Source organism: Trematomus bernacchii, unplaced genomic scaffold, assembly GCF_902827165.1.
Source record: "Trematomus bernacchii unplaced genomic scaffold, fTreBer1.1, whole genome shotgun sequence".
In the NCBI taxonomy this organism is placed as follows: domain Eukaryota; kingdom Metazoa; phylum Chordata; class Actinopteri; order Perciformes; family Nototheniidae; genus Trematomus; species Trematomus bernacchii.
In genome coordinates, this window is record NW_022988098.1 from 9,150,733 (window position 1) to 9,164,581 (window position 13,849).

General features: G+C 41.4%; 1 protein-coding gene across 1 annotated transcript in view; it reads left to right on the plus strand.

Moving 5' to 3' along the window:
- Nucleotides 1-13,849, plus strand: part of LOC117475539 (cullin-associated NEDD8-dissociated protein 1-like) — a 46,445-nt gene that overhangs the window by 18,591 nt on the left and 14,005 nt on the right. Inside the window, exon 5 of the mRNA XM_034121816.1 lies at nt 4,727-4,933. Within this exon, the coding sequence (XP_033977707.1) occupies nt 4,727-4,933 (207 nt within the window). The remainder of the gene's footprint in view (nt 1-4,726; nt 4,934-13,849) is intronic.

Here is a 13,849-nt window from a genome sequence, read left to right on the forward strand (position 1 = left end):
GGCCCTCATCTAGGCCCTCACCTAGGCCCTCACGACAAGTAATTAATTAAACAAAATGTAAAAGTATAGTCAAGTTTAAAATTGTCAGCTTTCTTGCTGTGAGCCATGCTTGAATGTTAAAGCAACATTATGTGTTTCATGTGTTTCAGGCTGAAGCAGACACTGTGCGGGCCCTGTACAAACGGACCCTAGTCCAAAGCATCCAATTGAATGACCTCCTCATAGAGCACCAGAAGCTGTTGATGGAAAAAACAAAGCTGGAGGTGGAGAAATTGGAGAGAGAAAGACAGGTAATTTTGTAACATTCAGTAATTTTTTTTCAAGTCAAATGAAAGGTGCATAAGGTGACCTTTACATCTTTTAGGATACCTAAAACACAAATCCCTTTTGTCTTTAAGAAAAAGTAAACCAAGAAATATTGGCCAATATAACATGCAATAGCATCTCTGACAGCCCTGCCAGTAGGGTAGTCCAGGGTGATGGGGTCTACCACATCAGGAGGTTGGGGGATTGCATGAGGGGCCCTCTCATTCCTCATGGTTGCAATGTTGTGCAGCACAACACAGGCCGTTATGATGGGAACCGCTCTTTCAAGGGCCACTCTGAGCCCTCGCAGGCAGGTGAATCGGGCCTTCAGTAGTCCAAAGGTCATTTCTATCCTGACCCTGGTTTTGGTATGGGCCACATTGAAAGTGGCCCTTCACCAGGGTCAGGATATGGGGTCATTAGGAAAGGCTGGCAGGCATAACCCCTGTCCCCGAGCAGCACTCCACTGAAGACTCCTGAAGATAAAGGAACATTTCCATAAGTATACACAAAAGGCAGCTTAAGAAGCACAAAACAATAAGAATGTACAGTTGCCATACCCTGTTCGAGTTTTTCTGTAAATATTGTATGTCTAAGTGTTACAGCATGTATACTAAATATATACCCATCCTTTGAATACGCCGGGAAGATCTGAACACATTTCATAAATATGAACTATCCAGCTTTGGAAGAACTGCACCCCCTCGTTGGGAAATGTTCATGACCTAAAATGTCTTAACATGCTAATAGCTTAATATGTTCCTCAGCCAGAGCTATGTATGTACCACGAGTAATTCTAACACTGTCTTACATAAAGTTAGCTGCCTGACAAAACTTCCAGAAAGTCACGTCGCAACTCTCTGCCTTCCCTGTCGCGTTCAGATCGTTCTATTTGTATTCATTTACACCTTTCATGTCACAGTATTATCACAAGACTCAATTAAACCACATTTATATGAGCTGAACATTACAGATATGTCTCAGACACATGTATCTCCTCAGAGTGCGTACAGTTCACAGGCTCGTGCACACAGTCGGTTGGTGTCTGCTGTTTGCTGCTGACTGTCTGCCATCACCTCCTCAGAACCGCAGCAGCACTGTCACGACCCCGAGGCAACACAGCCACGTTTTTTGTGGGTGTTTGTGTGTGACACAAAAAACAATATTGAATTTCAGACAGAGTGAGAATGAGGGCATGTACGCAGTGGGAAGTGAATCGCTAGTCTTGATAGGAGCGCCTCAAGTTGAAGTTACAATAAGGACTAGCTTCATGACTAATAATATTGTCATAGTTTATTCTTCTGATAAACAATGTGAATTTGAAGTTTGATTGAATACTAAAAATAGTTTCATAAGTCATTAACAACTGGTTTAAGTGTTCTACTCTAAAAGAGTCCTCTCCTACACAAGAAGCCATGTTTTGTATGGAGCTGGAGGATGCAAGAGGGTGGGTTTTAGTGAGACAGAAGAAAAGCGGATATTAATATTAATATTCCCCATCTAAGAACTCATAGCTCTGCCACCAACAGTGACATCTAAATAGAGAGAGAGAATAAAGTTTCTCCGACTAAGAAAGTAAGCAAATTGGTCCTCATGTGGTGATGCTTCTTATCTCCTGTTCGCAGTGTGCACACACAGCATCATATACATCAAACAAGGAAATAATGTAATCAAATTAGAGAATGAATGCATTCAATTTGAACAGTGACAGTGTACAGATGTGAATGTTTATGATGGTGTGTGTGCTGGGCAGTACCCAGCACAAGCTGTTGGTAATAATCTGTGGCTGTTAATGAATGTGCTCCCAAACTGTGGAGCTACAGGGCACCGGGGCCCATCTACAGCCGTGGCCTGGCCCTATACTTATCAAACAACCCTGCTGCTCCTGTAATATAATCACATTACTCTGCTTCTCACATAGCAAGTGCTTTCTCTACCACCTCATGGAGTCAAATCAACATAATAGATCTGCAATGAGCCTGCTGAGCACCGTAATGACGCTCAGCCTTGGGCTCCACACAAACACCAAAGCACAGTTTGAATTGAAGCCAAGAAGGAAATATGAAGGGATATTAACATATGTGTGTTCATAAAAAAATGGAATTAGCTGTCAGGTCAAATTGGACGAATAAATGGTATGCAAGTCTTTGTCTGTTGATAGTGTTGCTCCCTCAGGATTATGCCACAGCTTCTACCTAGAGTACATTTGCACAGTGCATGCACAATAAAACAATTATTTAACCATGCTCACTACTCGACATGCTTTGTTCTCCCTTAACCTTTCATCTCTGTATATTTTCTCTTCTCCACACACATCTATCTTTGTAGTCACACTCCGAGACAATTTTCTTCCTCTCCTTTTTACCTCACAGTGTGCTGTATATGTCACACCCTACTGCATGTTACAACATCTCCAGACTCACTTAGAAATACCACCTTTGTCTTTTTCTTTCATAAAGCTTACATTATTTGTACTGTTCTGTGGGAAGTGAATTCAAGAACCCTGAATCACATTCTCGCTAATTAGTAAATACAGGAGGTAAGTCTAGCTTCTGCGCTGCGATCTCTGAAAGGAAGGAAAGATTAAGCATGTTTTTTTTGAGTGAAGGAAATCAAACCTGAATGTTGGTGTTCTGCGCAACTTCTCTTTGATTTGGGGATTAGAGCTAAGGACTGTTCATCGCTGTCTTAACAATTACTCTGAGGCTAACGGAAGCCGACGCCGTTAATCTTCACACGCTGGAACCAATGTAGAAAAAGGGTAGAGAAAGTCAGCAGAGCAGTTACAGGATTTTTTAGTAGAAATCTCCCTTACAATAAAGGCAGTAGGCCTATATCAGTAGGCCCGTGTGTCATCTCCAATAAATGGCTTCAACCATCCTTTAAACTCAGGGTTTGATTCCCACTCCTTTCTGTACTTTTGTGAATAGGCCACAGTAACTTTAGACTGTGACATGATGACCTCCGTGGATGTTTAGCTTGTCACAGAGGCACACACACAGTGGACGAGGTGATTAAGTGACTGAGGCTGTGTGAGTCAAAGCAAAAGCAATATTTATTATATAGTTGGCAACACTGCTAGTGGGTTGCCAGGTTTGCGCGCACGGTGCTATAATCACCCAATCACGTTTCGAAAAAACGAAATGTAATATCTCAATACAAAAACAAACGCAAATATTTAATTTAAAAAAGTCAAGTCCTTTCAAGTCATCTGTCTCAAGCTTAAGTCAGTCTCAAGTCATGAATACCAAGTCAAAGTCAAGTCAATGTCTTTTATCAATGTTAGTCAAGCAAGTCTCAGTCCAAAAATATGCGACTCGAGTCAAGTCAGTGACGCGAGTCCCCACCTCTGCCCTCTCCACCACCTCTCCCTCCACCAGCAACGCTTAGCTGTCCACTCTTCCTGTCCATATGGGAAGGGTGCACACATACAAATGACACAAAGACATCTTAAGGGCAAACCATACTTGTCTATGTTTTAGATTACCAAAAAACTAAAAATGTAGCTTACAATGTGTTATTTACATGTGTAAGTGTTGTTACAGTATGTAGTGTCTCTACTTTAAAGAGTCATGTCCTGCTGATGTTCCAGCAGCCTCTTGGATTAGCTGGAAAAGGCATTGTCACAGAGCTGAAAACAGGCTGTATTTCTGAGAAACCCATGAAAAGTTCACTTCACAGATACGTGGTTTTCACATGACAAAGCTACAAACATGATGTTCTCATATAATAGCCTGTATTGCTCTAGATTTAACTACCCAACAGTATTTACAATTAGCAAAGTTTAAACAACAATAAAATGCCACAAAAAGAAGAGAATAATTCTCAGAAAATGTCTCAAATTATTTTCCCAAGAATATGTGAAACATTCCCCCCAAATATGAAGAAAACGTCCTTAAATCCCCCCAAAATGTTCTGAAGAATAAATGATATATGTCTGAAACATTTTATTTACGACTTTCCTTCACTGTGTGTGAATACCTTTACTGCAGTAGAGGCTTCACTGTAAACCAGGGGTCTCAAACTCAAGGCCGGGGGCCAAATCCGGCCCGCGATTTCATTTTATGTGGCCTCGCAAGAGCTTGCAAAGAATATAATACGTTTATTATACGGTTACAGAAGCAGGTTGCCCATAAACTACATGTCCCACAATGCATCTTGTTTTGTGACATGCGCACTGAAGAGACTTGCAATTATTTGCCCTGGACTTCTGCTTTCAGACGTAGTCAATTACTAAGTTATTATCCTATCCGATAATAATCCAATTCAGAGGCAATAATGTAAATAATACATTCTTTTATATATATTATATATTATATAGTTACAACCGGCCCTTTGAGTGCAACCTTTATGCTAATGTGACCCGCCATGAAATTGAGTTTGACACCCCTGCTGTAAACATTTCTTCCTCCTCTCTCAGATCGACCTGTCCTCCATCCTGCCGGAGACGCTCTCAGTTTTGGGATCTTTCCTCCGAAAGAACGAGCGAGTTCTGAAGCTCGGGACGCTGGCCTGTCTCACCTCGATCATCACGCATCAGGCTGCAAACATCAAACCTGCCGCGCTGGAACCGGTCCTGAGCGAGCTGCCGGGTCTGGTGGATGAGAGCGACATGCACGTATCACAGGTACACACACACACCACTCACACACACACAGACACAGACACACACACACACACACACACACACACACACACACACACACCCACACCCACACCCACACCCACACCCACACACACACAGACACAGACACAGACACAGACACACACAGCCACCCACCCACCCACACACACACACACACACACACACCACACACACACACCACACACACACACACACACACACACACACACACACACACAGATGTTGTACTGAGAGGAGTCTCTGCAGTGACAGTTATCCCCCAGGTGTTTTGTTTCACAGAAACACTTTATTATCTTTGTTCCTAAAACAGTGCAAAGTGAGAGTGGCAGCATGATGGCCTTTTTTCCCACAAAATACACACGCACAAACACACACACGCACAAACACACACACACACTAGACCAGGGGTCGGCAACCTTTTTGATATGAAGTGCCATTTAAAAAAAAAAATTATCAGCGTTGCCAACGACTCGAGAATTATCAACGGGGGGGGGGGGGGGGGGGGGGGGTGTTGAGGATGTTGAGGAGCTTGACGCCTCGTGATCTATCACAGGAGGGCGGGGGGGCCCTCGCTGCGGGAAGCAGTGTGGTGGACCTGTCCAGCCGCAACTTACATGATACCGAAATTAACAAACACATTTAAATAATTGGTTTTAAACGGCATAATAATAAGACGATTCGTCCGTTCTGTGATTCTCCAGAACACACATGTTATGATATTAGGGTCATGCAGAGTGAGATGAGATTCGCTGTCCCTTTTAAGAGAGAGAGAAGGGGTGTGGCGTTGTGCGTGTGAGTATGTTTCTGGAAGTGAAACGAAGCAGCAGAGGAAAACAGAGGTCTGTGATGTATTTTGTGAACAGAAGAAGAACAGCTAAATCACAATGCAACGGCCCTCTCAAGAAGAGAGCTCGCCTCCTCAGTCATTTTAAGCTAAAGTGGGGTATTGAACCTGAGCTCGTTGCTTCTGCCCTCCCTCGACTACGGTCTGGGAGCCGACAGGAAAGTTCAACCACACAGATGGCCAAGTCCGCCCCTTTGTAGCATAATTTATTTCAATGAGAGATGAGCAGATCGCCACTGGGCTTTCAAACTAAAGACACACACAGCCACGCAAAAACTGCGACATTTGTTAAGCTCCTTATGGGTACTGCAATTTGTGAAGTGCTTTCTTCCGTGGTGAAACGATCAGCACTGCACCACGGAGGAAAGCGGCAGAGACAAGTCATCTGGAGTTAAGAGAGCGGGGCTGCGTTGCGTGCATGGCTTCCTTCTGCAGGTAACGGGGAGACGCGCTCTGGCGGCGGTCTCGTTCAGGATCCCGAAAATACAATTCTATAATATTTTGCACACTTATTCGACTTATTCCTAGTGTTGCCCACCTGGCTACGGTGCCGCGTGCCATGCTGGCACGCGTGCCAGGGTTGCCGACCCCTGCACTAGACTGACGAATACAAATCTCTTTATCAGACTGATGGATGTGAAGCAGCTCCCTCACCTCCTCTCAGTGAGCGCCGCTGCCTTTTGTGCCTCCCTCCAGTGCAGCGATGCCTAATAGAATTCATGTATATGTAAAGATTCTTGCATCCTATTATGTACAATAAACTGCGTGCTTTATCCGCCGCAGCACCTGGTGCGTGGCACAATCTGCCCAAACACACCCTTTCCAATTCAAATGTATTTAGTTAGACCCCCATTCAAACCCACTCATGTAAGCTATCATGTTACACTCTGATCTGAATAACTACAGGCGGGAATGTAATTCATTTCATATTCACAGCACTGACGCACCTAGCCCTCTAACAGGCCTGTATGAGTAAATTGTCAATTGTAGATGCTCTGCCACGCAACATTACAATGCAAACAAGGTTCGTTTTCAAACACCTGATTTGAATAAGCTCAACAAGGAAACATATCAGCCGGCGCTGCTTCAATGGTCTTTTGTGTAGCTTCCAGGAGAGGTAAGGGAGGGAGGAGGAACGGTGGGAGCCGACGGGCGCGGTGCAGGGACACTTTTTTGCAGGCTGGGAGATGCCGGCCGATAGCACCGGAGGAATGGCAGTTAATTTGAATATGGCACCTCAAGCCACAATGATCATTATCCATCACCAATTCAAGGAAATAAATGAGAAGTGGGGCTCCAAAAATAGCGTTCAGAGACTTTTGTCATGGCAGGTAGGCCCAGTGGGGGGAAAGGGAGAGTGTTCGCTAGCTCATTATCCAGGGCTGGGCCGAGGGAACGGGAGGGATCCAGAGAGAATTGCATTAATGTGTCAACACCCCCACCCCACACACACACACACAACACACACACTCACACACACACACACACACACACACACACACACACACACACCAACACACCACCACACCACACACACACACACACACACACACACACACACACACACACACACACACACAGACACTGTCTCTGTCCCTTCCTTTCTCACTGTCTCTCACTCTCACTATATGCCCTGTTTAATTTGAGTGCCAGGTAATTTAGCCATGCTGCTGTCACCATGCAATGAGGCCAGAGATTGAAACTAATGATGCTTGAGACCTTTCCTTTCACTCTCCTCAACCCCCCCCCCCCCCTCTCCCTCCCTTCCTTGGCCATCATCTTGTCACCTCAATCTCTCCATATTTCTTCATAAACGCAATAGTGCTCCTTCCATCTGCCTTTCTTCTCTGGACAGCACATATCCTGCACCCCTTTAATTCTCCACTTGTCTTGTACCACGGCAGGCCCTGTGTCCCCCGTCACCTGGGCCACAACCCCTCCTGCCCCCTCACCGTCTCTCCCTTCAGCCAACTGTCCACTGTCCACTCTCTCCGACCGTCCTAGATACTTGGCATCTCATCTTGGGTGCAAGTTCATCAATGTTGGGCTCAGGCTCTGAGCTGAGGAAACCCTCAGGATTGAGTGAAGGTGTGCGTGCAATATACCGGCGGGCCAGATCTAATAGTTATTAGAAATTATCCTGCGGGCCGAAATTAAATCTATCACAGGCCGGATTTGGCCCCCGGGCCTTGAGTTTGACACATGTGCTTTAAGCCTTATGACTGTGGAATTTTGATGGTTAACACTTGTATTCTTGACTGATACATTTTCACTCTCACACACGTACATTCTCCTTTTACATACATACATTTTCACTCTCACACACGTATATATTTACACTCACACATTCATACATTCTGCTCTCATATTATCATATTTCAATGCACACATTCATACATTGTCACTCACACATTTATAAGTTTTTCACTCACACATTTTTACATTTTGTTCTCATATTCATATATTTTAATGCTCATATTTATACATTTTGCTCTCATGCACATTCATTCAATGTTTACATTTAATATTATAAATAATGTATGTATGTATGAAGACAATATATGTATGCAAGAGAAGAATGTATGTATGTGGGAGAGAAAGTATAGTGGAAACGGAAGGAGTATGGTTGAAACGGAAGGCAGGTCATTATCGCGCTGTGATTGGCTCAGAAGGTCGAGCGGGGCGGGCTCATGTTCAGAACTTCTGATTAAAATCAACATGATGGAGGGAGATGAATCCGTGTATCTACGGACCATTTGTTTTTCTTTATTAAACAAGTAAACGGAAGAGTGTCTGCGAGGCGTTTTTGCTTTTTACCTTACTAAATGGTCTAATGGTCGTTGGAGCGAGGGGGGAGGGGGGGGCCGCGAAACTCGCGGAAGTGATTTTTTTTTAAAAGCACTCGTTTGCTTGGAACGTTGATAATATTATAAACGAGGGGAAACAAGGTGAATTTAGCGATCACAACGAAAACGGCCAAGACACCATTGAGCCCAGAAAATGAATGTTATTAAGGACTGTAATGTAAATATAATAAGTCTATGTCTAAAATGGACAACATTGTTAGGAGATTTAAACTATACAGCGATTCTGCACTGCGGTCACTCAGCCGTCTCTCCACTTTGTTTTTTCAAATCAGCTGCTCTTCATTTTTTTTTTACAAATATTTTTTACCGCAAGTTCTTAATAAAACTGACACTGTTGGACTCGGTATTATTTTGACTGCTACCAACAATAAAATGAAGTACTTTCTTTTTAGTAATCCTCTGTCAAAGTCCCCTCCTGAGTACTAGAATGCATGTTTCTCTACTATTTTGAATAAGCGTTAAAACACCTTTCTTCATGAGACTTATATTGTTGGACAGAGTATTTTAAGAGGATGGTAGACATGATATCAGCACTAGTACTGCAGCAGCAGCATTTTACACCATGCAAAGTCTTTAGAGTCTGGCCTGGACAGCTGGTCTATCCTTCAGCAAAGTGACACACCCTTGTGACTCTTGTTGGCCTCTTATGGGGCTGCTGTCTTTTAAAATATGATTATTTCTCTGCTCCTAGTTAATTCCTCGCAGATTCTTCCACCAGTCCCAGTCATTGCATGTCAGAGCTTCGAAAAATGTGTCCAATTCAACTAAATGTTTTTTTGTGAGTGAAGGCCATAGCTAAATTATAAATTGTTTTGATTGTGTACGGTGAGAGAAAATAATTCCACATCCTCCTATGAAACTTTTTTTATTTACTTTTCCATTATACTTATACTTACTTGTATTACACAGGGTTCTTACGGTCATTAAAAACCTGGAAAAGTCATGGAAATTCAAAATGCTAATTCCAGGCCCTGGAAAAGTTATGGAAAACAATATTTTCCCCAAAGTTTTGGAAAAGTCATGGAAATGTGACTAAAATTGCATCAAATATAATTTATATTTTATCTAATCGCCAAAATAGTAATACTATAATGATAATAAATACTGTATCGTATAGTAATGAAACGTAAAATGGCATTTAACTGACGAGGTATTTTGCTGGTAAGAGATTTGAGTTGCTTTAGCGTGTAGAAGCTAGTAAGCCTATTGGATTTATTTTAGAAAGGGACAACATGTTTCAGACCCTATTTTCCTGTTCCATGTTAAAATAAACCATTTTCAGTGGAACCGCTGAGACAGAGTAATGTTTTTGGTCATGGAAAATTAGGTATAGGTCATGGAGAAGTCATGGAGATGCATTGGTGAAAAGTGTATGAACCCTGATTAGAACATTTGCATGGTGAACTACATGCTGGATATCTTCCCCAGCCTCAAGGAAATACAATAAAATAAATTGATTCATAATTTTAAACAATTGATAAAAATGTATAAATTAATAATGTTTGGTGCAAACTTTCAAATTTAAATACAAAAGGAAAAAAAAGTTTACTTTTGAAATGATTTCTCACAAAAACCTTTCTAAATAGTAAATTATTAAAAAGCGTGTAGTCAATAGACGTTTTTTCTGCCTAAAATAGTTGAAATTGAACGTAAACTATATCAAACACCACATCCATGGCAATTAACCCATTTTTGCCCGCTATTTAAATTGACTTTGGTTGAAGTTAATACAAATATTCATATTATATATATATATAGCATATCATTGATGCAGTCTTTCTGAACACTTTTAAAATAAATACTGCAAATGAAGAATATTGTTAAACCTTTAACAGCCAGCGCCACCATTTGGTAGAGCTCATTTTGTGTCTTGATATCTTGTTGAAAAATAAATAAAAAAGTTTTACTCCATCTGATTCAGCCAGCTCTACCATTTGGTTGACATGCTATGCACAAAACAACCTCTAGATGTCACTGTGGTTCGAATAGAAAGCCCTTCAGCTAGCTTCCACTGAGAAAGTTGGCATGCTAAAAATCACTGCTGACTAAATCACTCTTTTTGGTCAACTTCTGTAAGGTAACCATGTCATTTTTGACATGTTTTAGTGTCAGAGCACTGAGTGAACATAATCAGATAACTTGATGCACAAAAAAAGTTTTAACAAGGGTGTAATTATATTTTTGAAAATATGCTCAACCAACCGGTCGAATTGGCCTTTTATGGTAAACTAGCAATATGACTTTTTCAGAGTTTCAGAGATGTTTTCCAATAAAATATGGTAAATAAATGGCTAGATTTGTGGTAATATTACTACATCTAGTACTGCCTTATGAGTCTCAGAGTGAAAGAGTGATAATAATTCATAAAGCAGCTTTCATGCATGGCATTCAGCCCGAAGTTGCACACAGATGAGCAAGTTAGGCCAACACAGGATATAGACATTTGCTGTTAGGCCAGTGGTTTCTTGTTAGGCCAATTCAGCATCTACAGTAAGATGAGCAAGTTTTTTTTTTTATTATGAAAAACACTTAACATTACCTTTTTCCTTTTTTTACAATTATAATTTATTATCTTTTATGAATATATCTATATATTGCTAATTTTCCATCAAATAATATTTTTTATTTGAGTTTGTGTTTTATTTGAGTTTGATGCATACAAATACTGTACTGTATGATGATTGTTGAAAATGCACTTTTACCATAGAAGGCCAGCTCGACCAGTTGGTAGTCTGGCTCAAAAAAACAAAACTGTGTGGTCAGTCAAAAAAAAAAGAAATGTGTTTGTGGTTAGTTGTGGCCCATTTGATAAAAAAATGCAAACAAATAATTGTTCCATAGCTTTTTTCTTGGTCTGGCAGTTAAAGGGTTCATGTTCTGCACAGATAGTGCCTTAACTTGAATTTGAAAACACGTGGCAACTTTATTAATACAGCAGATGAAAAGATTTGTGGAAGGATAAATTCTTCATGGGCTTCAATGGCTCTCGAGATAAAGGGCGTTTTATGGTTGCTTGTATTATCCTCAGATAGTGGTTTGTTTAAATAACTAGTGACATTTTTATAAATATTGCAAAAAAGGGCATATATATAACCTGGCCGGCTTAACCAGTCTGTATTTCTTCAAGCACCACAAGATTCAGAGTTTATAAAGTAACTACACAGTAAAAGTACTTCATAGTACTTGTGGGGGTTTCACTAGTACTGAGTCCAACAGGATCAATCTCACGAAGAACTAATGACAACAAAAAAGAATTCCCTCATCAAACTTAGCAGAAGTGGCTTGCTTTTGTTCTCAGGAGGGGACTTTGACAGGGTATTTCTAAAAAATACACAGTAAAAGTACTTCAATGTATTGTTAGTAGCAGGCAAACTAATACCGAGTCCAACAGTGTCAGTTTTATTAAGAACTTGTGGTAAAAAATATTTGTAAAAAAAAAATGAAGAGCAGCTGATTTGAAAAAACAGACGGCTGAGTGACCGCAGTGCAGAATCGCTGTGTAGTTTAAATCTCCTAACAATGTTGTCCATTTTAGACATAGACTTATTATATTTACAGTCCTTAATAACATTCATTTTCTGGGCTCAATGTGTGTCTTGGCCGTTTTCGTTGTGATCGCTAAATTCACCTTGTTTCCCCTCGTTTATAATATTATCAACGTTCCAAGCAAACGAGTGCTTTTGTTTTGAAATCACTTCCGCGAGTTTCGCGGCCCTATACTTATCAAACAACCCTACTGCTCCTGTAATATAATCACATTACTCTGCTTCTCACATAGCAAGTGCTTTCTCTACCACCTCATGGAGTCAAATCAACATAATAGATCTGCAATGAGCCTGCCGAGCACCGTAATGACGCTCAGCCTTGGGCTCCACACAAACACCAAAGCACAGTTTGAATTGAAGCCAAGAAGGAAATATGAAGGGATATTAACATATGTGTGTTCATAAAAAAATGGAATTAGCTGTCAGGTCAAATTGGATGAATAAATGGTATGCAAGTCTTTGTCTGTTGATAGTGTTGCTCCCTCAGGATTATGCCACAGCTTCTACCTAGAGTACATTTGCACAGTGCATGCACAATAAAACAACACTTATTTAACCATGCTCACTACTCGACATGCTTTGTTCTCCCTTAACCTTTCATCTCTGTATATTTTTCTCTTCTCCACACACATCTATCTTTGTAGTCACACTCCGAGACAATTTTCTTCCTCTCATTTTTACCTCACAGTGTGCTGTATATGTCACACACCCTACTGCATGTTACAACATCTCCAGACTCACTTAGAAATACCACCTTTGTCTTTTTCTTTCATAAAGCTTACATTATTTGTACTGTTCTGTGGGAAGTGAATTCAAGAACCCTGAATCACATTCTCGCTAATTAGTAAATACAGGAGGTAAGTCTAGCTTCTGCGCTGCGATCTCTGAAAGGAAGGAAAGATGAAGTCATGTTTTTTTTGAGTGAAGGAAATCAAACCTGAATGTTGGTGGTCTGCGCAACTTCTCTTTGATTTGGGGATTAGAGCTAAGGACTGTTCATCGCTGTCTTAACAATTACTCTGAGGCTAACGGAAGCCGACGCCGTTAATCTTCACACGCTGGAACCAATGTAGAAAAAGGGTAGAAAGTCAGCAGAGCAGTTACAGGATTTTTTAGTAGTTTTTAGTAGAAATCTCCCTTACAATAAAGGCAGTAGGCCTATATCAGTAGGCCCGTGTGTCATCTCCAATAAATGGCTTCAACCATCCTTTAAACTCAGGGTTTGATTCCCACTCCTTTCTGTACTTTTGTGAATAGGCCACAGTAACTTTAGACTGTGACATGATGACCTACGTGGATGTTTAGCTTGTCACAGAGGCACACACACAGTGGACGAGGTGATTAAGTGACTGAGGCTGTGTGAGTCAAAGCAAAGCAAAGGCAGTTATTTATTATAGTGTGACAGTGAAGAAACATTTACATTTTACATTTAAATCCCGCTCATGCGCAATTCATTTGCAGTCTCGACGCGGGAGAGTGTGGCTGTCTCCTCTCTGCTCTGACTGCAGCTGAGCTGCTGCGGGAGGCCGAGCGCCTGTGAGTACTATGGGAGGGGCAGAGGGGCTCACGGCAGCACCCGCGGCTCGTTAACTGCTGAACAATATTTGAGTCTCCAAACACCAGAAAAGTCCCTAATAACACC